At 37.3% G+C, this 24,872-nt stretch overlaps 1 protein-coding gene across 1 annotated transcript; it reads right to left on the reverse strand.

Annotated features, from left to right (window-relative positions):
* Positions 1-529: 529 nt before the first annotated feature.
* CEP44 (centrosomal protein 44) lies at positions 530-24,853 on the reverse strand. Its single transcript, XM_070376030.1, is given in 13 exon segments — positions 530-741; positions 1,520-1,557; positions 1,810-1,934; positions 4,474-4,549; positions 5,000-5,206; positions 5,892-6,053; positions 9,175-9,247; positions 9,249-9,295; positions 9,895-10,041; positions 13,200-13,347; positions 16,406-16,544; positions 21,767-21,814; positions 24,552-24,853. Coding segments are annotated over 11 exon segments (1,155 nt in total). The 5' UTR covers positions 16,495-16,544; positions 21,767-21,814; positions 24,552-24,853; the 3' UTR covers positions 530-698.
* Positions 24,854-24,872: the final 19 nt, after the last annotated feature.

Here is a 24,872-nt window from a genome sequence, read left to right on the forward strand (position 1 = left end):
AAATACTCATTGGGTATCTTGTAATACAGACAGCCACCATCTGTGTCTGAGCTGCTGGTCTTAAAATGTGTTACAGAATAGAGTACTAAAACACTCAACACATTTTCACAACTGTCCAACTTGCTTCCAAACACAAAAGGAAAATCATGCCATGACTTCCTCAACATTAATTGAAAATGCGTTGCTGCCTTTTGACTGCGCATGAAACAGTTGTATTTTTGTTTTATTTAAATTTCAATGAGTATTTTCAACTTTTCATTACAACATATTCGTTAGTACAGATGGCAAGATGGTATGTACGAGAGCCTCCTGGGGACAACATGCAAGTCCCAGGTGGAGCGTTTCCAACAGGATGTAAACCATGGTCCTCAAGCCTGTACTTTAAAAAACATATTATTTAGCACACTGTCAACAAATGTCGACACAAAAATACAGTGCTGGAATGACTTCACGCTCTAAAAGAAGTATACTGGCACCTCAGCTGTCCTAAGAATAGCAAAACAGTAAAGCAGTATAATCAAAGCACAAAAATATTTAAGTATTTATTCAATATGGAACCAAAAAGCAAATATACCAAATGGAATTCAAATTCTAATAAGAACATTCCAGTGTATTAAAATTGCATAGAGAACTCTTTAAAATATACAACATGTACAGTAGCCAAAGTCCTAGAGAAGTTCATGCAGACAATTCTATAATTAGTGATTTGGACATTTCAGTAACTCTGCAGTTTCTTCAAACCTGAAATATAATAAATAAATAATATATTAAGTAAATAACTAATCCATAGCGAGGTGTAGGATTTAGGTTGCTGAAATTATGGTGTTGAGCCTTATATAAACTTCAGTGCCTATTTATGGGTACAAGTACTGCTAATAAGTATACTGTGGCCAGGAGGTAAAGTAAAACAACTAGAGTCAATTTTAAGTCTTTAAATCGTGGAGCATAAGTTATTTCAGCACATTTCAAATTTCAAAAAAAAAAATTATAGTTTTTTAAAGTAGTAGGCTGCATGATAATCTTACACAATTTCATATTTTATTTCAACTTCTCTTTAAAAAATACACATAATTTATATTTGTATTAGATGAAAGTATCATATTCAGTATCATACCAATAACTTTCTGAAAAAGACTAGCAACACTTTAACAATACTTTTATGTCCCCAAACCATTCATCTACATACATAACTTAATAGTTTGACAAAGTAGTTATCAAAAATTGATAATTTCTTGATTAACTATTAATATTAACCAAAAATATCACCGCACTCTTTAATCTGCAATTAATTTCATTAACAATGTTTTACATCGCTTGTTGGAAACAAAAACAGTGACTCATCTCACAAACACATAACTGTAGATGGATTTATTATTCACTGGAGTCTTGAAGGAAATTCCACACCTGATTGAGAGACCTTCAAGGTTTGAAACACACATGTACATTCTTTATATACTGTAATCCAACACAATTCCCTATAGAGAAATGAATCTCTGTTGCCCTTTTTTTGGTTACTTACATTTTTTTCATCCTTTCCATTTTCTGCATTGTTGTTTCCTTTAATTTAAAAAGCAACAAATTTAGGCGATTTCTCAAAGCAAATCATAATCCAAGATGGACCGTGAACATATAAAACACAGTCTAAAACACTGCACTAAGTACTGTTTATTTATCACAAAGAATTTTTATGAGATTAAGATTTATAGTTTCACTATTTTTCTTGCCAATGGCATCTACAACTAAATCTAATGCTTACTTTTTCTGACATCACAAAGGAAATCATGTAAGTGGTTGCCAGATTCTTCTTACCTCTGAGATCTCTTTCAAACCACAGTAATTAACAGTTGAGGTTCTGGGAGTTGAATCTGATGACACTGTACTATAACCAGAAGACAAAGGAATATTTGCATGCCTTTCCTCTTTGCTTTTTCTATCTGTGGAGAAATTAATTTTTAGATTACCTTTTCCTTTCATGGAGAGTCAAATATCTAAAATATTATGTATAGAGGGAAGGAAAATAAACATCTCAATATAAAATGGCTACTGGTATAGGTCTAGATGAGTCCTTAATATTCTTTTAGGATAATGACCTGCACATGAAGATCTAGATGTTAAAAATTGGCCAATAAAAATCAAGGAAAGCAATATCTTTATAATTATCTTTATCATGATAGCAATCAACTGAATATACAGGTTAATGTATTTTTAAATATAGGCTACTGACCCATGAATTTTCTTTTCTTAAAACAGTGGCAATTATTACTAAAACTGACTGTATATACTTCCTAAAAATCAAGAAACATTCTACCCTTAGTTGATATGTATGGGAAAAATTGCTTAAAATTCAGGGTTCACAGATTTATTTCTCTCTATAACTGAATAACTTTCCTTTTCCAGTATCCTGATATTATTCATTCAGCAAAATGATGGCAAGTCTTTCCTACAACTGAATCAATTACAGAACATCACAGAAAAGACAAGTTTCTGTCCAATCAACCCCATAAGCCCTGCATTTTTAGTCATGGTACATTTGCAAAAACAAGGCAAAAAAAAAAAAAAAAAAAATCAGGTATCCACTTAAACTATTGTACACAGTTTACCATAAGCCTACACAGACAGTCTTTGTATTGTGGAACAGAGTACTACCACATGAGAACTTTAGTCTCTCATCAAGCCACAGTCTCTTGCCTGTTGGCTCCGTTCCTCTACTCACTCATCAGCATGAACTTCACAGAAACCACCCCCAACCCAACATGATTCTAAGACCAGATTGGTGAACTGCTGCTCTCAGCATCAAAAGAAGTCAAACCCTCTTCTTCCAGGCAGCATGTATAGATAAGATATAATGCATAAACTTCATAAATTTGACTCTTAATTGATCAGGGTCAGACTAAAAATTTTTTGAGACAAGTATTCACCTCATTCCTAATCTATAATCCATGTCAGACAGTAGTCTGTCTGCTCATCACTCTGAGTCCTAGCGCAGGTCTTAAACTTGGTTATGTGTTTAACTAAGGGGTTAATAGCATGTGCTGCCATATGTTATTTAAAAAGTTTAAGCCCAAACAGGCAACATCGAACTTGGCAAAGACAATGTTTGCAAATAGCAGGCATTCAGTATTCTTGCAATGCATGAAAACTTGATTTCTACCACAAATATTTACTGGGGACAAAAATACAGACATTATGCTGGACAGACCATAAGATAAAGTTCTTGCTCTCAAGGGTCTTGGAACTGAGCTTAGAAATTTGTTGAGTAATGAATGATAAAGAGAAAAATAGTCAACTTTTACCAAATCTGAAACTTGTAGTCTATAATGAATTTAGTGCCAGAAACAGCATCTCTAATAACTGTACCTAATAACCTAAATATTGAAATTGTTCTCTGTGAAATGAAACTGGCATGTACACTTAAGTATGCAGTGCTGATAAGAAAATGTCAGAGCTAATTTGCCTCCATTCAAACACGTCCAATCATTCAGTAGCTATGTGGCTTTTGGCAGTTAAATATTTAATCTCTCTTCCTCATCTGTAAAATATGGGTAATAAAGCACTTGTATTGTCCTGAAAATTAAATTTTTATTACTACAGCTTCATTATGAATTCTCAGTTGGAAAAATATCTCTTCTGCAAATATGATTTAATTATAACATGAGACAAAATTTAGACCTTTGTCTTTTCAAAAAGTTTAAGAATCAAAAAAAAAAAAAAAAGCTATCACTGAAAAGCAGCTTAGAAACCTTATCCCTGCTGTTCAGTCACAATGGAAATGCCAGTAGCCAAAGAAGTTAAGGGACATGGAGATTTGCCCTAATTTTAGGTCCTTCACATTCTATCATCATCAGTGAACTGTTGAAATATAAGAGGTTTGTAACACATTACAGGTTACTGAAAAATGTGTTTTTTTTGTTTTGTTTTACATATATTATTCACATATGTGAAAGTTATTATGTGTTAGGCACTCAGCTGTGTCCAACTCTTTGTGATCCCATGGACTGTAGCTGCCAGGCTCCTCTGTCCATGGGATTTTCCAGGCAAGAATACTACAGTGGGTTGCCATGCCCTTGTCCAGGGGATCTTCTGACCCCGGGATTAAACACCCAGGTCTCCTGCATTGCAGGCTGATTCTTTACCATCTGAGCCACCAGGGAAGCCATTCCTGGTGAAAGTTACTGCTTAAGTTTAAATGAGAAACTACAGAGGTCCATTTATTATTCTAAAGCACTTTGCAAATAAAAGAATAAAATGCCTCTACAAGTTTGCAATTTTGTACATTGGAATTTATTCCACTATGATATGTAAGTTGGCTTTTCTAGCAACTCTTATCTATAAGTTCAGTATTTTCTTTCTTCTTAGGAGTTTTGCAATTTCTAAAAAAATAAGGTTCCAGGGATTAAAATAATCGAATACTATAAAAACATTTTTGTAAAATCTCCTAATCATATCACCAATTCCAATACACCAAGAGCTCACCTGGATTGAGACTGTCCATGTCGCTACTGGAAGAATAGTCTTCAGTCATCTCATTAAACTGTATATATTCATCATTCTAAAATAACACAATTTAGCATTTAGAATAAAATGAAAAGATATATTCTCAATTTATATTCTTACTGCTAAGCATAACACATATAGATGACATAAAAATGCTTAGATACTTTTATTTACAAGCAAAACATAAATATCTCTACATATAAAATTGATCTTTCAAATGTGGAAGGAGATAGAAACCTTGAATCTACTTTTTAAGAAGGAAAGATAGACTAGGACCAGAAATTGATACAAGTTCATCAGATTATCTTACTGGATGAAGGGAAAAGCAGTAGTCACAACAGGCACCACCAAACGGGCTGTGTCCAACTAGGACTTCATTCCAACTAAACACTTCCCAAGACCCAAAATAGTCTCTTACTTAGCATCCCAAAGAATACACACATAATAATGAATAAAAGTACTTTATTATCTGAGATACTCTGTAAAAGCAAAGGAAAGAAAATACCTTTTTAGATAAAAGCATTTCTGTTTCAAGTAGAGTGACACGACTCAGAAGATTAGCCCAGGTTTTTTCATTCACCAGCACTTTCCCTTTCATTTTTTCTTCCAAAGATTCTAATCTACTCTCTATGCAAGTCAGTTTCTTAAGCTTTTCTTGGCATTCAGCAAGCATAGACTGTAATGCAGTAACCTCAGGATTGACTTTTATATCCTAAAATGATAGAATAGTATCAGTTAGGAAAATAAAACTGTAACTAACTAGCTTCTTATAATTAGGAAAACTAAGAGGAAATGACCAACAAATGAAAGTACACTGAGATTGTTCCCTTTGCTGTAAACAGGAAATAAGCCTAATGGATATCTGGTGGCTTTTACATGTCAACTATATACCAAGATGTAAGTCACAAGGCATAAAAGACAGAAAAAGAAGTTTAACAGAAGCAGGAATGACCAGACACTGTAACAGGGGTCTGCGACTACAAAGTAATACAAATAATACTCATGGAGAGAGAGGGAAAGAGGGCACAGAGGACAGCAAGGGTCCCAAGAGGAAAATGAAAGGGCTGTAGTGCATCACGTTTTTCCATTCATCAATATAGGCAGGAGGTGGAAAAGAACCTTCCCTACAAAGCAGTCTGAGTCTCTCACTAGATTGTAAAGCTTGAAGAAGTCCTATGTCTTATTCATCTTTGCATCATCTCTCCTAGTACCCTAAACATGAGGAGCAAATAATATCTTTTTAATTATATTCAGTAAGACTTAGTGATTCTTAAGTAATGGTAACATGCCATGATCAATAGTTTAAAAGACTAGAAATGTTACAAAGGTTAGACGCTTAAATAATTATATACATCAAAGCAAGACATCCATCTGTTCAAGAAGCCCCAAATTCTTACTTCTTGCTCACAGTTAATGTCAGGAACCTGTAATTCAGGAATTGTTATTTCAGCAGCCTTTATGTCACAAACATCAAATGCTTCATTAACATCTGTAACTGTATCTTCAGGAATGTTAGCACCATCTTCATTGTACAGGTGTCGGATCACCACAGCTTTCTTCTGCATAGAGAAAAACACATCAGAGATGCTTTCATGCTCTCTTCCACAATTATGTTAAACACACACATAGTAATTTTTCAAAACAAACATCCTATTTTCCATTTAAGATTTATAGAAGTATAAATTAACATATATGCATACACCAAATATTACAAATTTATTAATATTTTATATGTGATGATAAAGTGTGGTCATGATTTTTAAAAAGCATTTTTATACTTTACAAAATATTGTAATAATCTATTCAGTAACGTCTGTGACTTGTTTCAAAAGGTTTCAATTTGGGGGAAAAGATGTTGAGAAAAGTGATTACAATTAAGATAAAAGAAGATTAGCAAAGAGTTGACAAATTGCTGAAACTCTGAATGGGTACTTTGGTAAATGTTTGAGACGGTCCGTGGGCTCCAAAATCACTACAGATGGTGACTGCAGCCATGAAATTAAAAGACGCTTACTCCTTGGAAGGAAAGTTATGACCAACCTAGATAGCATATTCAAAAGCAGAGACATTACTTTGCCAACAAAGGTTCGTCTAGTCAAGGCTATGGTTTTTCCTGTGGTCATGTATGGATGTGAGAGTTGGACTGTGAAGAAGGCTGAGCGCCGAAGAACTGATGCTTTTGAACTGTGGTGTTGGAGAAGACTCTTGAGAGTCCCTTGGACTGCAAGGAGATCCAACCAGTCCATCCTGAAGGACATCAGCCCTGGGATTTCTTTGGAAGGAATGATGCTAAAGCTGAAACTCCAGTACTTTGGCCACCTCATGCAAAGAGTTGACTCATTGGAAAAGACTCTGATGCTGGGAGGGATTGGGGGCAGGAGGAGAAGGGGACGACAGAGGATGAGATGGCTGGATGGCATCACTGACTCGATGGACGTGAGTCTCAGTGAACTCCGGGAGTTGGTGATGGACAGGGAGGCCGGGCGTGCTACAATTCATGGGGTCACAAAGAGTTGGACACGACTGAGCGACTGATCTGATCTGATCTGATAAGAGGAAGCTGTTTTTAAAAGGTTAACACACTATTCATGTATACAGATAATTGAGCTGGCTTTATGAGTAGGACTCATTGCAATGTTTTTTTCTATTAACTAAACCACAAAACATCAGACCCTCAATAACAATTACAAAGGTAAAGTTTTGAGAGGAAGGCTTTAGGTGAAACTGCATTTATGCAGGACTCTTCTGCCTACTTCCTTTCCTACAATCTGCATATGTACAATGAAAACTCAGCATACATGACACAGAAGTCACAACTAGCACTCCAGAAAAGCATGGGAGAAGGAGACAATTTGCTTTAGCACTGACTCAGCTTCTCATGTAAACCAGTGTACTTACTGACTCCAACTTCTCTAGATTGGAAGAATTTTAATTCCTACCCAAATTTCTGATAATTTTGATATAATTGATAAAACTTTGATGGATAACAAAAAGAAATTTTAAGAAAATTAAAAACAAGTCTAATGTCTTAAAATTTTATCTTTTTCTGTTAAGACAATTTAGATCATTCCTCAGCCCCACACTGAAATAGAAGATTGAAAAATGTATTCAGTTATATCAACTGAGAGGAGAAGGCAGTGGCACCCCACTCCAGTACTCTTGCCTGGAAAATCCCATGGACGGAGGAGCCTGGTAGGCTGCAGTCCATGGGGTCGCTAAGAGTCGGACACGACTGAGTGACTTCACTTTCTCTTTTCACTTTCATGCACTGGAGAAGGAAATGGCAACCTACTCCGGTGTTCTAGCCTGGAGAATCCCAGGGACGGGGGAGCCTGGTGGGCTGCTGTCTATGGGGTCACACAGAGTCGGACACGACTGAAGTGACTTAGCATAGCATAGCATATCAACTGAGATTCATTAAGTCCTTACAGTGTACCTAATACTGTGCTAAAAAAGCACAATGAAGATTTGAAAAATTCCAGAATAAGAAATTCCTTGTTTAGATAAATTCTAGTTGGGAATGGATTCAGGACAGTTTCATTTGTTTTCACAGTGCCCTCATTACCTGAGACAGAACAGGCATAGTTTTCTTTTTAAGTTACTGACATAGGAGCCTTTTTCTTATAGTTAAGTGTCACTACATTTTATAATGGAGTAAAGTATAAATAAATTCACAGCTTGTTTATATAACTCATATTATGAATTGGGGAAAAATAATTCCCTGAATCTTACTTCAGCTAAAATATACTCAAATCCTGTATGTAATGACACACTGATTATTTGTCTGGTAGTCTATCCTTCAGTCTCGATGGGTTTACCCCATGTGGAAGACAGCTGAAAGCATATTTACCATTATAAAATAATATTATGGCTTCATTTTCCCTTCGGAGAAGGCAATGGCAACCCACTCCAGTATTCTTATCTAGAAAATCCCATGAATGGAGGAGTCTGGTAGGCTGCAGTCCATGGCGTCGCTGGGAGTCGGACACGACTGAGTGACTTCAATTTCACTTTTCACTTTCATGCATTGGAGAAGGAAATGGCAACCCACTCCAGTGTTCTTGCCTGGAGAATCCCAGGAACAGGGGAGCCTGATGGGCTGCCGTCTATGGGGTCGCACAGAGTCGGACACGACTGGAGTGACTTAGCAGCAGCAGTAGCAGCATTTTCCCTTGGAGATAGAAAAACTATCCCTAAATGCATTGAACTCATTCAGCCACAGCTTCTTGAAGCAGACAAGGGCAGGGCAAGTATCGACCAACAAACAGAAAATATTCAAGACACCATCCCCAAACCCGATTATACATTTAAGGACTATCAACCATTGGCTAACCTACATTCCTGGTACAGAAATATGAATGTATATAAATCAAGACCTAGAACTAAAGCAGAGGCCTTTAGGAAGATTAGATACATAATTAAGAGTAAATTTTCACAATCACAAGAGGCAGAATTAGGGATTAGAAATATACAGTGTTCAACTGTACATTTCTACCCTCTTCTAAATTTAGGAATGTTCCCAGATGATACATAATATGTATTGTGAAAAATTCTTACACTCTAATGTCTGAGCAGAATGTTTTTCTAGATGTTAAACAGAAAAGTGAACCTTGTGTGTTGGATCAGTTAGGCAGGTAATTCTTAACACTAATGTGACATACTGTCTTTGTACTGTCCCACCTTTCCTGAAGTCACAAATCTGCCAGTGACATCAATGCCCACAGGTTCAGTAGATGTCTTCAGCACTTGAACAAGGTTCTGACTTAGCAGAACTGGTCTTTTTTCTTTGTTGTGATGGAGTCTAAAAAGAAAAGGTATTAAGACTTCATAAACTATGTGCTTCCCTGGTGGCTCAGAGGTTAAAGCATCTGCCTGGAATGTGGGAGACCCAGGTTCGATCCTTGGGTCGGGAAGATCCCTTGGAGAAGAAAATGGCAACCCACTTCAGTACTCTTGCCTGGAGAATCCCATGGAGGGAGGAGCCTGGTAGGCTACAGTCCATGCGGTTGCAAAGAGTCTGACACGACTGAGCGACTTCACTTTCTTTCTAAACTATGTGGGAAGGTAGCATGTATATATTAAATTCCTCTGTCATTTAAATATTCATGAAATGTGACTGCCAAATACTGCAAGTCTAATGAGACCACATGCTTTTTGAAATCTACAAAGTGATGAAAATGTGTTATGTTAGTTTGTTATAGTTTAGGACTAGTAGCTCCAAGTCACAAATGTGTCAAAACAAGTGACTTGTATTTAAAGCAAACATCAGGCACTGTAAGGCCACTCAGATCTGTGAGTAGCACAGTAATTGGACTGTGCATTAATTTGCTGACTAGGTATTGACTTTATATATTAAAATATAGCCACTTAACATAAGTTATAATCTATTAATAAAATTACCTTCTCAAGACTACTTAACTCCTTGTGTTTCTTCATCACACAATTCAAAATATCACATATAATTTGGATTTTCCATTCTGCAAATCCACACTGGATAAACTGCTTTTTTGTCAAGATTGGTTTATAATTAAATTGATCACGAAGAAGCTGTAAAGAGGAAATAATAGACCAGCATGAAGGTTGGGAACAATTTCTTTCAAAAATCTAAAATGGTAAGTGACCAGGGATGTACTACCATTTTTAAGAGATGGGGGAGGATTAAGCCACTATAGAAAGGGCACTAAAGAGATTTGTAGGGGTGCTATGAGATCTGATCAAGTAGGAAATAGGTAGAAAACAGGTAGCTAGGAATGTACCAGATACCTATCCAGAAAGATGGAAAAGATAATCATCAAAAGTTTTAAATATCCTCATAGGAACTAGAAAAACTCCTTTGCTTGCTAATACCAGGTATCAGAAAACCATAGTTCTCTTTGTTTATAGAAATTATGACAATTTTTAGACAAGTCAGTAGGCTACTCAGTTTCAATTTCTCGTGTGTAAAAAGAAAGAAACAGATTAAAACAGTAATTTCCAAAATCTCTTCTGTGTAACCTCAGATTTCCTAGAAGTCCTTTCAGACTTCCATGGATGCTTTCTGAGGTAAGAGGCAAAGAAAGGGAAGATTAAACCGAGACTACCTATAAAAGCTACCATCTCATCAAACTCTTAAAAAAGAAAAAAAAAGCAGATTTGATTTGATAAATTGGCTTTTACTATTTTTCTAAGGTTACATAAACCACACTATGTAAATAAAATTAATGATACAAAGTAGGGCTTTGAAAAATCAAACAGATTAAGTTCAGGATACATGTAGTACAAGTGTAGATGCCAAAGTAGATAATAAGACATAGTTTCAGATCTCAAGGAACACAAGTTGTTCTAACATAAGTTGCAGTTCCTTCTTACAAACAACTAAATTAATGACCTACGTGGAAGATTTGTAAGCAGTTTGGTAAAATAACGCTGGCGGAATAAGAAAGGATGGGGGGGAAAGCAGGATGCTAAGAAATGCCAATTCCTTTCATATCACCCAAGACGTGATTATTAGCAACTAGAGAGAAATATAAGAAAAACTTAACCATGAGCAAAGAATCATGGATGATTTTAATTCTTCATTAGACTTTTTAAATAAATTTATTTTAATTGGAGGCTAATTGGTTTGCCATACATTATCATGAATCTGCCACAGGTGTACATGTGTTCCCCATCCTGAACCCTCCACCCACCTCCCTCCCTATACCATCCCTCTGGGTCATCCCAGTGCACCAGGTCTGAGCATCCTGTATCATGCATCGAACCTGGACTGGTGATTCACTTCACATATGATAATATACGTGTTTCAATGCCATTCTCCCAAACCATCCCACCCTCGCCCTCTCTCACAGAGTCCAAGAGAGACGTCTGTGTCTCTTTTGCTGTCTCCCATATAGGGTTATCGTTACCATCTTTCTAAATTCCATATATATGCATTAGTATACTGTATTGGTGTTTTTCTTTCTGGCTTACTTCACTCTTTATAATAGGCTCCAGTTTCATCCATCTCATTAGAACTGATTCAAATGTATTCTTTTTAATGGCTGAGTAATACTCCATTGTGTATATGTACCACAGCTTTCTTATCCATTCATCTGCTGATGGACATCTAGGTTGCTTCCACGTCCTGGCTATTATAAACAGTGCTGCGATGAACATTGGGGTACACGTGTCTCTTTCCCTTCTGGTTTCCTCAGTGTGTATGCCCAGCAGTGGGATTGCTGGATCATAAGGCTTTCTATTTTGTTCCATTGATCAATATTTCTGTCTTTGTGCCAGTACCATACTGTCTTGATAACTGTGGCTTTGTAGTAGAGCCTGAAGTCAGGCAGGTTGATTCCTCCAGTTCCGTTCTTCTTTCTCAAGATAGCTTTGGCTATTCGAGGTTTTTTGTATTTCCATACAAATTGTGAAATTATTTGTTCTAGCTCTGTGAAGAATACCGTTGGTAGCTTGATAGGGATTACATTGAATCTATAAATTGCTTTGGGTAGTATACTCATTTTCACTATATTGATTCTTCCAATCCATGGACATGGTATATTTCTCCATCTATTAGTGTCCTCTTTGATTTCTTTCACCAGTGTTTTATAGTTTTCTATATATATAGGTCCTTAGTTTCTTTAGGTAGATATATCCAGAAAAATAAATGACCCAATCAAAAAATGGGCCAAAGAACTAAATAGACATTTCTCCAAAGAAGACATACAGATGGCTAACAAACACATGAAAAGATGCTCAACATCACTCATTATCAGAGAAATGCAAATCAAAACCACTATGAGGTACCATTTCACACCAGTCAGAATGGCTGCGATCCAAAAGTCTATAAGCAATAAATGCTGGAGAGGGTGTGGAGAAAAGTGAACCCTCTTACACTGTTGGTGGAATGCAAACTAGTACAGCCACTATGGAGAACAGTGTGGAGATTCCTTAAAAAACTGGAAATAGAACTGCCTTATGATCCAGCAATCCCACTGCTGGGCATACACACTGAGGAAACCAGAAGGGAAAGAGACACGTGTACCCCAATGTTCATCGCAGCACTGTTTATAATAGCCAGGACATGGAAGCAACCTAGATGTCCATCAGCAGATGAATGGATAAGAAAGCTGTGGTACATATACACAATGGAGTATTACTCAGCCATTAAAAAGAATACATTTGAATCAGTTCTAATGAGGTGGATGAAACTGGAGCCTATTATAAAGAGTGAAGTAAGCCAGAAAGAAAAACACCAATACAGTATACTAACGCATATATATGGAATTTAGAAAGATGCTAACAATAACTCTGTGTACGAGACAGCAAAAGAGACACTGAGGTACAGAACAGTCTTATGGACTCTGTGGGAGAGGGAGAGGGTGGGAAGATTTGGGAGTATGGCATTGAAACATGTATAATATCATGTATGAAATGAGTCACCAGTCCAGGTTCGATGCACGATACTGGATGCTTGGGGCTGGTGCGCTGGGACGACCCAGAAGGGATGGTATGGGGAGGGAGGAGGGAGGAGGGTTCGGGATGGGGAACACATGTATACCTGTAGCGGGTTCATTTCGATATTTGGCAAAACTAATACAATATTGTAAAGTTTAAAAATAAAATAAAATTTTTTTAAAAAAAGGAAAAAAAAAGAAACTATATATGTAAGGAGTTATAAAAATATGGATCTAAAAAAACCATTTGATGACTTCTAAAAGAATTATTGTTTCATAAACTCAAAATACCTTATAGACAGTATCTATGAAGCGCAAGTCATTCTTTGCTAGGAGCTCAATGTTCGAGTCGACCAGAAGTTCTGCTACATAGGGTGAGTATGAGGTAAGGGAATAGCTGATGATGGGCAGAGAGGCTGCTGTATCTCCCTTTACCAAACTGTATGGAAAAAAAGAAGAAAGATTTTTAATATGCTTAATTCCACAATGAAAAGCTGTTAAAAACTCATAATTTAACATAACAGCCATAATAATTAGGGGATGCACGAGACCCTTCAGATTCTACCCCCTACTCTAAACCAGTGCAGCCAAATTACTATGAAACAAAAACTCTTCAGCATCAATACCAACAGTCTGTTTATCACAATACTTATTGATTTTCCAAAGACTAGCCTTACTTGATCTAGTCTATTTTCTCCTACCAATACAGCAAATGTACCTCCTTACAGTACACAAGTAGGCTTTACGGTTTTGCAAACATTCTCATATTACCTCACTTACTCTCTATCATAAACCTCCAAGAGAAAAATACTATGAATTCTAAGTTACAGATGAAGATATCAGGGCTGGAAAAGGCACCACTGCTAACAAGGTTGACCAGTTTACGATCTTCCCCTGACAGCAGGCTCATTTGGAATCTACCTTGTTAGATTATGCTAATTCTTCTAGCCTAGAATAGTATGTCTTTCTCTTCAGTTATGTGTCATTCATTCTGTATGAAAAATCCATCCAATCTCAAGCCTTCCATGAAGCCACCTTTCTGACCCACAAGGATCTCTCTAGAACAACTCCCCAGGTGTTCAGGATTAGATGCCTCATGCCCTTGTCTGGTACTGTTGTCTAACTGTCTCCACACATGAATCTCTCTCACCAAGAAGTGCCTTCACTGATTCTCTCTCAACAAAGCACAGCATGTATTTGTTCAACTGATGTAACAATGTACTTACTTCAAATGATTGTTTTCCACAAAATTCAAACATGTACATAAATCTCCCCATCCTGCCCCAAATTTTAAAATAAGGAAGAGAACAAATATGATAACATTACATTTTGTTTTTTCAGGACAAATATAAATTGTTTCTCTTTTATCTTTATGGCTACAATTATAATTTATTCAATGAGAAAACTGCTCTGGCAACTCTGTCTCTCTGTAAGACAGTTCAAAACAGAACATGAAAAGGTACTTTTTTTACAGAAAAATCTATTTTATGAACATTATAATAGAAAACAGCCAGTCTGTAATGAATACCTCTTTTGCTAAACAATCTCAAAAATCTTGGTTATCCAGTTTCCATGGACTTAAGACTAGAAATAGTAAGAAAAACAGAAAAACAGATACTATAAATTGGCAAGCCAACACAAAAAACAACAGATGTCAGGATAAAACTTTAAAAAGGGAAAAAAGTATAAAGAACCCAAAATACGTGGAGGGAGGGTGCGTGTGTGTGTGTGTGTGTGTGAGGCCAAGGAAAGCAATCTGAAGCAGCAAGATAGTGTTACCTCCCCCAACCCCATGTCAATAAACCCTGCAGACATTACTACATTATAAAATAATCTAAACTTGTTCTTAATGATAAGCATAGGTCAATAAGAAAAATCAAATGTTTGAATGCTATATTCAGAATACAGGAGAATAATCAGTATATTTCAGAATTATTTCTATCCAAAATGCCTTTTAATATGTTAATGTTTAAAAGTGGGAAGAAGAAAATGTGGTTACTCAAACTGATTAGTCCCTGCAAGTCTGGACAATAGAGATGTCCCCGTTTTGAGAAACCAATATATGACCAGTACATAGTATGGGAGCAGATTAGGGAATAACCTGCTTCTCAGAAATGATGTTCATAACAGTCATCTGAGCTAAACTTTCCCTAGTCTCTTCACTACCCTTTCGACGGCAGCCTTCTCTTAGTTTTCCCTGGTTCACAATCAGTTCTAATGAGGTGGATGAAACTGGAGCTGATTATACAGACTGAAGTAAGCCAGAAAGAAAAACACCAATACAGTATACTAACACATATATATGGAATTTAGAAAGATGGTAACGATAACCCTGTATGCGAGACAGCAAAAGAGACACAGATGTCTAGAACAGTTTTTTGGACTCTGTGGGAGAGGGCGACGGTGAGATGATTTGGGAGAATGGCACTGAAACACGTATATCATATGTGAATCGCCAGTCCAGGTTCGATGCATGACACAGGAAGCTTGGGGCTGGTGCACTGGGATGACCCAGAGGGATGGTATGGGAGGGAGGTGGGAGGTGGGGTTCAGGATGGGGAACACATATGCACCTGTGGCGGATTCATGTTGATGTATGGCAAAACCAATACAATATTGTAATTAGCCTCCAATTAAAATAAATAAATTTAAAGATAATAAAAAAAATATTTAAAAAATAGAATATCTAGGATGCTACTGAGTAGTTGGTTTAACTCAGATTCACTCACTACTTGAACACATACCTAATATGAACTTGTCCCTCAATGCATACATAGAATAAACGTCTAATTAGCTTCTAAGATGTTCCATGCAGTTCTTGAAAGGGGGAGACTGCAGTGAATTGAATAAAAGCACCAGATGTTAAGCTGCATTCTACTGGGAGAAATATTTAATCACTCAGCAATCCCACATAGGAAGGAAAAGAGGTATCAAAGGCTAAAGAATGATAGGAGTGTATATTAGACTAGCAGAATTAGAGAAGAAATGTATGTTGCTATATTTTACAAAGGCAAGTCAGTCATATTTGGACAGTGGAAACTAAAGCAAATGGTTCAAAGCAGGGCTATTAAGTGAGACAGCTTAATAACAATCTTCAAGTATGATATAAGTTGTCATAAGAAATCTGTTAACTAGAATCCTCCAAATCAAAAAGGAATACCACCCAACTAAATGTGGGAGGCTGGTAAACTACAGAATTAATGAAATCCATTATACTTGCATGAGATTAAAAGTTGTACAGAGACCATACCTTATACTTACAATGTTGTGCTTCTACTTCTAAAAGCTGTTTCAAATCTCCTGAGTTGGAATTTTTCATTAATTCCTACTGAGAAACAAACTCCTAACTGTGTTCTAAAATATCTCAGTCACTTGGATGAAAAAAATTAAAGGACCTATATAAAATCTGTATTTTTATTTAGATACTCCTCCCATGTCAAATGTTACCTCACATCATTAGTGAAAATAATACAAAGAAGTTCAATATTGCAGCTTACCCTACACAATCCACCTCTCTAGGATAATTTAGCGAGCGAAGCACTTGTTCTAAGTTCCGTAAGCTTCTTTTTAAGTCACCTGTTGCCATTATTTAACGTTTGATTCAACTCCAGCTTTGAAAATTATCTAATTTTTCACCTAAAAAGAAAAGAAATCCATGAGACATTGTTTAACTCTTTGTATTTCTGAAGCTTATTTAATCTCTTTTGTTCATAGCTCACACACACTTATTGTATTCATTTTAGCTATTTCTCCCCAATTTGTCTTCCCTATTGGTCTGGTATCCTCTATATATTCCTGAATGTCAGATGCACTTTTCCCTTCAATATTTTTTCATTAAAAAAAAAAAGTAAGTTTGCCAGATGTTCACCTTCTTACAATGAGTCTGATATTACCTGTGTGCGTTCTCAGTCATGTCTGACTCTTTATGATCCCATGGACTGTAGCCCTCGAGGCTCCTCTGTCCATAGCATTTTCCAGGCAAGAATACTGGAGTATGTTGCCATTTCCTCCTCCAGGGGAGCTTCCCAACTCAGGGACTAAACCCACATCTCTTGTGCCTCCTGCACTGGCACGCAGATTCTTGACCACTGATATTACACGACACTCTCGCAAATATTTAAATTATGGTACACCAAAGTACCATTTGGGAAGACATATCCCCCTAAAATAATCTCCATCAATGACTATTTTGGCTACTTATAAAGGGTACACAATAAAATCAGTAGGAAATGGAGACAAAGAAATTAAGCACAGGTTTAGTCAGTATTCCCAGGGCTCTGAACTTACATAGCTGTAAATCAGATGGCTTGCTTAAAAAATAAAAATAGATGAGTTTAAAAAAATTCAGGATTCGGCTAATTACATATGGCAGATTAAAATGTATGTTACCTTTATTCCCTTTTCTAAACTCCAGTAAAATGAAAGTAAATGACTAGAAACCATATATATTCATCAGGAAAAAGAAAACCAGAGGGGACTCCGCATGACAAAATTTTGGAAGATGGAAAACAGATGGATGAGTTAACAACCAACCTAGCAGAGCAAAGTTAGATCAATCCCATTCACCTATTTAGGAGGAAACCGACAACAGCAAGACAGGTTCAGAAATGAGGGTCCTTGATTTTCCTGAGGGGTACAGCCAGGGGCCTGAAATAAGAATGATTATTTGAAGGTTGACATAAGAAGCGACTAAACCCTAGAGACTTACTGTTTCTCTGCTTCCACTCCCTCCCTCCATATATAACCTGCTCTGATAGGCAACTACCTCTGATCCCCAGGTTTATCAATGAGTTTTTAGAATAATCAGCACAACCCACAAAACTGAGTTGGAATTCATTAAAATTTAAAACTTCTACAAAATAAACTGTTAGAGAATGAACAGATAGGTCACAGACAGAATATTTATAAAATACTACTGGATAAAAGACTTATTTCCAAAGTACACAAAGAACTCTAGAGTAAGAAAACAACCCTATTTAAAAATGGGCCTAGTATCTGAAAGTCTCATTAAAGATGTGGTGGTGGTGGTTTAAGTGCGTCCGACTCTTTGCAAACTCATGGTCTGTAGCCTGCCAAGCTCCTCTGTCCACGGGATTTCCCAGGCAAGAATACTGGAGTAGGTTGCCATTTCCTCCTGCAGTGGATCTTTCTTACCTAGGTATCGAACTCCCGTTTCCTACTTGGCAGGCAGATTCTTTACCACTGAGTCACCTGGAAAGCCCCAAAGAAGATATAGATGGCAAATAAGCATGTAGGATGCTCAACATCAAATGTCATTATGCAATTATAAATTTAAAAATGACACCACCGCATATCTTATTATAATGGTTAGAATCCAAAAAACTGACAGTACCAAATGCCTCTGAGAACAGCAACAGGAACTCTCATTTTTGGTCGGTGGGAATGCCAACTGCATAGTCATTTTGGAAGATGGTCTGGCAGACTCTTACAAAGCTAAATGTCACACAATCAGCAGTTGTGCTAGTAAGTATTTACCCAACTGATTTAAAATTTTAAATGTACATACAAGATTCTGCATGGAAATGTTTATAGTAGCTTTCCTCTTAATCATCCAAAACCAAAAGATATTAGGATGTCCTTCAATAGGCAAATGAATTTAAAAAAAAACTAATACATCTATACAACAGTATATTATTCAACAACAAAGAAAGGCAACCAAGACAGAAATGAACCTTAATGCATCTTGCTAAGTAAAAGAAACAAGTTTGAAAAGACTACGTATTGTTTGTTTTCCATTTTATGACTTTCTGGAAAAGGCAAAACTGTAAAGACAATAAAACTAGAGATCATGGCTGCAAGGATTCAGAAGTAAGAAGAAAGATCACAAAGAGTTAATGTGCAAAGCAACCTCACAGAAGGGGAGGGTGAAAAAGCCAAAAGCTAAGTTGACTCTGGAAATGAGAGGCACCTGTAAGACTAAAGGAAGAATGAACTGCACATAAACACTGTACTCCAGTTATAGAGTCATTTCCCATGTACATGTGAGTTATGATGCTTCCACACATATACGCTGCAATTGAACAACTCGGTAAACAGATGGCTGAATAGTAGAAGGTATGATTCTCACTGCTGGATGGGAGTTTACAGAGAAGCAAAGGAAGGCGACTGGAATCAGCCCTGCCTTGTGGATTAGTTCAACGTATCAGTATGAACTCATGTTTACCTTAGTATAGATACAGAAATATGTGCAATGCTAGCTCCCTGGAGAAATGGCCAATTCTCAGACTGAGGGAGGAAATATACAAGATGAGCCTGAGGCTCATTTTATCATTATATCGTTCTAGAAAGTAAAAAAGTACACACAAAACAAAGAAACCAACCCCATACTTGATAGGAGTATGGCATAAGGAATGAAACAGCTTCCAGAGATCAAAGCTGAAACTATCTGAACAACAACAACAAAAATCAGTATAACTCAATGTGAACAAATAAAGAAAAAAAGTCTTATAATGATTTCAACATATGTAAAATAAGCATGTGATAGAATTCAACATTTACAATATTAGGAACAGAAGGGAACTGCTTCCCATCATCTATAGGATATTTACCAAAAAATTCCTGTAAACATCATATGTAAAGGTGAAATATTGAAAGCTTTCTTCCTGAGATGGGGAAAAGGCAAGTTTATTCACTCTTACCATTTCTATTCAATATTGTACTACGGGTCTTAGTACAAAAATACAAGAAAAAAAAAAAAAAACTAAAAAGGAAGAAAATAAAAATGTTACTACTCACAGACTGTATTTGAAAAAATTCAAAAGAAATAAAATGAATTTAGCAAGGTTGCTGGACTGAAGGTCAATATACAAATATTGATTGTATTTCTCTGTATTTCTCAAATAATTTAGAAAATATGTTTAAAAATATACATATAAATAATTCACTAGCCTCAAATATCGTAAATGTGTGAATAAATTCAAAACAGATCTGTAAGACCTCAAACAAAACAAAACAAAAAAACAGAAAACTTTATTGATATAAAGCCCTAAATAAGAGGTCTACATTCAGATCAAGGATTTAAAGACTCAATAAGTTGATCCCATAATTCAATGTATTCCCTCCATCCCATGCCCCACCAAAACACACTGTAGTTTTTTAAAGGTGGAAATTCACAAGCTGATTCTAAAATTTGCATAAATATGCAAAAGATAAACAGAAAATAACACCATGGTGAAAATGATCAAAATTGGAAAATTCAACCATTGGATATAGAGAGTCATTATAAAGTTAAATTTAGAATTATTGAAAATATCTACCAACACAACAATGGAATGGAATAATGCACAGAAATAGACCATGCATATATCAACACTGCTGCTGCTGCTACTAAGTCACTTCAGTCATGTCTGACTCTGTGCGACCCCAGAGACGGCAGCCCACCAGGCTCCCCCATCCCTGGTATTCTCCAGCAAGAACACTGGAGTGGGTTGCCATTTCCTTCTCCGATGCATGAAGGTGAAAAGGGAAAGTGAAGTCGCTCAGTCATGTCTGACTCTTAGCGACCCCATGGACTTCTTGCCTGGAAAATCCCATGGACTGCAGCCTGCCAGGCTCCTCCGTCCATGGGATTTTCCAGGCAAGAAAGTTGATGGAGAACAGCCCTGGAAAATGGATAGTCTTTTTCAATAAATTGTACTGTGTCAACTGAATACCCAGATGGGATAAATAAATCTTGACCTCCTTGATGTAAAGGGAACTTTATATCCTTTACAATCAATTACAGGTTTGTCAAAGATCTAAATGTGAAATATAAGACAGATAGGTTTCTTGGAGATTATAGAATACATGATTCTTCAGGTAGAAAAAGATTTCTGGTCTTAAGACTGATAAAATGAGTCACAATAAATTTTCTATCTTCTGTTCATCGAAAGATACCATTAGAAGAATGGAAAGATAAGTCATTGAGGGGAAGTTGATACTGTCAATATACATAACCAACAAAAAGATTAAAAAAAAAATCCTACAAAGTAATAAGACAGACAACTCAATAGAAAAACAGGAAAGAGATCTGAACAGTAACGTAAACGTGAAAACAACAAAAATGTGAAAAGATATGCAACCTTAATAATCATTAGGAAATTACAAAGTAAACCCAAAGGCAAGGTTGCAAAGCATCTGAAACAGAGCACAATGCTGTGAAAGTGTAAATTTGTACAATGATTTGGGAAACTTATTGCTGCTGCTGCTGCTGTTAAGTCGCTTCAGTCATGTCCGACTCTGTGCAACCCCATAGACAGCAGCCCACCAGGCTTCCCCGTCCCCAGGATGCTCCAGGCAAGAACACTGGAGTGGGTTGCCATTTCCTTCTCCAATGCATGAAAGTGAAAAGTGAAAGGGAAGTTGCTCAGTCGTGTCCAACTCAGCAATCCCATGGACTGCAGCCCACCAGGCTCCTCCGTCCATGGGATTCTCCAGGCAAAAGTACTGGAGTGGGGTGGGAAACTTATTAGTGATATCTAGTAACATACTCAGGGTCCATGAAACAGGAGTATGAGGCCAATGGATACAAATAACAGAATATGTGTGTACTTTTATGTGCACAAAAAGATAAGAACAATATTTGAGATTTTAAATGGTTCATTTTTTTTAATCTCAAAGAAAATAATACCATGGAATTACATTTTTAAATGACTCATTTTATGGCATGGGGCAGGGCTTTCTCTAGACTAAAGGAGGTTATTCCCAAGGGAGGTACCTAAACTAAACAGGTAAACAAATGGTTAAAAACTTTTGCAAGAAAAAGACAACGGGCTTCTAAACTGTAACCAATGAGGCAAAGCTCAGTAACACACTTCAAAATATCTAGTATTTATAACTGTCCAAATATATAACAATACCTTGAGTACTGAATCCTCTGGGAATGCTGCTCCTCTCAAATGAAGTCACTGACATTAAAAACAAAACACAACAATCCATAAATCAGGGGAACTAGAGTCAGCATGATCATGTCCCCCTGGTCAACATCTCAGCAGTTGCCTAGGGTACAAATCACCTTCTCACACACCTTTTCTGTATCTATATATAACCTGAGATGGGGTACAAATGTGCAAAATCCTAAATTTAGTAAACTTTCTATATTAAGCCACTACTGTAATTCTGTACCCTTTCCTTCTCTTAAACACAGTATCTTTTTCCTTATAGCTCAGCTGGTAAAGAATCGTCTCCAATGCAGAATACCCAGGTTAGATTCCTGGATTGGGAAGATCCCCTGGAGAAGGGATAGGTTACCCACTGAAGTATTCTTGGGCTTCCCTTGTGACTCAGTTGGTAAATAAGCTGCCTGTAATGCAGGAAACCTGGGATTGATCCCTGGGTTGGGAAGATCCCCTGGAGAAGAGAAAGGCTACCCACTCCAGTATTCTGGCCTGGAGAATTCCATTGACTGTATAAGTCCATGGGGTCACAAAGAGTCCAGTGCAACTCTCACTTCCTGTTCCAAGTCTCCCCTCCTTTATCCACACGGTAAAGAACACATTATTGAACATACTTTTAAATGCCCATATGTGAGTTTTAGTCAATATTTTCCAGCCAATCAACCACTTCAACTAAGTATTTACATTTTTAAGCAGAGGAAATTTCAAGTGTGTCAAATGCAAAAAAAACTAGAAAAAAAAGGAAGTCATTCTAAAAATCACTTTCAACAATATATTGGCCAAGAAAGATCAACCTTATTTAACATCTTTCAGGATAACTGGCGGAATATATGTACATAGGGAAGCAGTTAAGGATGACTTCCCAAGACCAGCCTTAATTTTCTTGGAAAAGATGAAGTGGGAATTAATCTGGCTGTTGACTGCAAAAAATATATATAGTTTTGGGTGTTGTCACTGGCCAATATAGTAAGTCTAAGTTTGGTAAGTTCCAGACCCAGGTGCACGTGCTAAGTTGCTTCAGTCGCCTCCGACTCTTTGCAACTCCATGGGGTGTAGTCTGCCAGGCTCCTCTATCCCTGGGATTCTCCAGGCAAGAATACTGGAGTGAGTTGTCATGCCTTCCTCCAGGGAATCCTCCCCACCCAGGAATAGAACCTGAGTCTCTTACCTTCTCCTTTACTGGCAGGTGGGTTCTTTACTGCTCATGCCACCTGGGAAGCCTCCAGACCCATGTACCTTAATCAATTCTTCTAGGGGCACCTTTTCTCCTAAGACATTTCTATTAACTTTAGTATAAATTTTATCTCTTTCCACAGACTTCTTTTAACCCTTTTTGAGGTATATTCTGTCTCTGTGATACATGAAATTTTGTTTTATTTAACACTTTATGGTATCTTTCCTTTCTCTTAAGTCCTGTAACATATATTAATGTCTCATTATTTCTACCTCTGGTAATGGAATTTCTGACAACAAAGTATGTCCCTGGAACACATCCTCTTCTGTATCAGCAGAATAAATATTCTGAAGAAGAGTATGATAAAAGTACAGCTGGGATCTGTAGGTGAGGAAGATAAGTGATAAAATAGGAAAGAAAAAAATTAAAGGATTAAGAAAATTGAGTATTACAGAAAAAAAATTACAGCTACTGCTCTACATTTACATGGAAGGCTCTACAGTTTATTATAAAACTGAAAAACACTAAAAATTAAGACATTAACAAAAAGCCAATCTAGGAATTGTGCACATTTTAACACAGTAGTTTCAGACATGAAAAATAACTTTTTAGGAAGTCACTTAACATTTTCACTTTATAACACTTATAAAAAGAAATTAAAAGACAAAGGCATATACCACTCAGCTTGTAGCAGATTCAACCACTAAAATGGTCTCAATATTGCTTCCTAGCTTCCTCCAGAATTCTCTGCTACAAGTTAGATCTGCCCCACTGTATTACAGGAGGCATCGTGAAAATGGTATAAAACAGCAGTTTAAGACGATTAATCTAATTCAGTCTCACTGCCACTAAAAGTCATTAAATGATACCTCCCAATGGAATGCCAATGAACTCAGTGATTTTTGTTCAGAATGAAGCAATTAAACCATTGTTGTAAGGACTATGGTTGATGACTAAGGGTTTGTGACAGCTATTGATATTATCTATTAAAAGTAATAGAGGAGAAAATTGGGAGAAAGGGGGAGTAAGGGTCAAGTATATAACTCTGCGGGATAGCTGTGTTCATATATAAAACCGTGTAAAGGTCTGTGGATAATTTTAGAAAAAGTCTACTACAGCCCTGATTCCAGAATCCGAATTTCAGTATTTTTTTCTCCTAGTAACGAAAAAATCCAGTCCTGTATGAAAGTGAAGTACTTTTTCTTTCCCCCTGAAATACTCGGGAAAGGTAAAACAAGGAAAACATCAACTATCCTCAGCTCTTCCCTCTCATCAGTATTTCCGAGGAGCCGGATTGCTCAGCTCAGAGGCTCCAAAAAGAGGAATCGGTCCGTCCAGGACCCTAAGTCATAACCTATCTGAGAGGATGAGCTCTTCCCACTTGGACGTTATCAAAAGGATACCCGAGTCGGGTTCATGGGCAAGGCACATCTAGGGCTCTCCTCCTCCCACTTAATTTAAAAGGATAAGACAGAGCTGTTTACTTCCACCTCTCCCAGGCCTTCGGTTAGGGCAGCGAAGAGAGGCGACCCCGCCAAATCCCGGGCGCAGCCCCGTCGGCTCCCCCGCGCTCACCCAGAACGGCCCAGCAAAGAAAGGGCTCCGAAGGCCTCTGGCCCCGCACAACGGGCAAAGGAGGTGGTAGCATATGCAACCCGAGAACCCCGGGAGCCCAGCCTCCAGCAACTAGTCCCTGCGGCCCGACGCCGCTGCCGGGGCGAGCTTCTCGCGCCGACCGTTTGTATTCCGAGCACCGCTGCAGGATCTTCAAAGCTCTCGGTTCCTCCACGTCCCTGGATTCTCCGCCGCAGATTCCACAGGATGTCTATCTAGAGCCCTTGGAAGACTAGTCCTGCCGAGAGGTTTTTCTACATTCAGTCAGATCCCAAGGTGCAG

Source organism: Bos mutus, chromosome 8, assembly GCF_027580195.1.
Source record: "Bos mutus isolate GX-2022 chromosome 8, NWIPB_WYAK_1.1, whole genome shotgun sequence".
In the NCBI taxonomy this organism is placed as follows: domain Eukaryota; kingdom Metazoa; phylum Chordata; class Mammalia; order Artiodactyla; family Bovidae; genus Bos; species Bos mutus.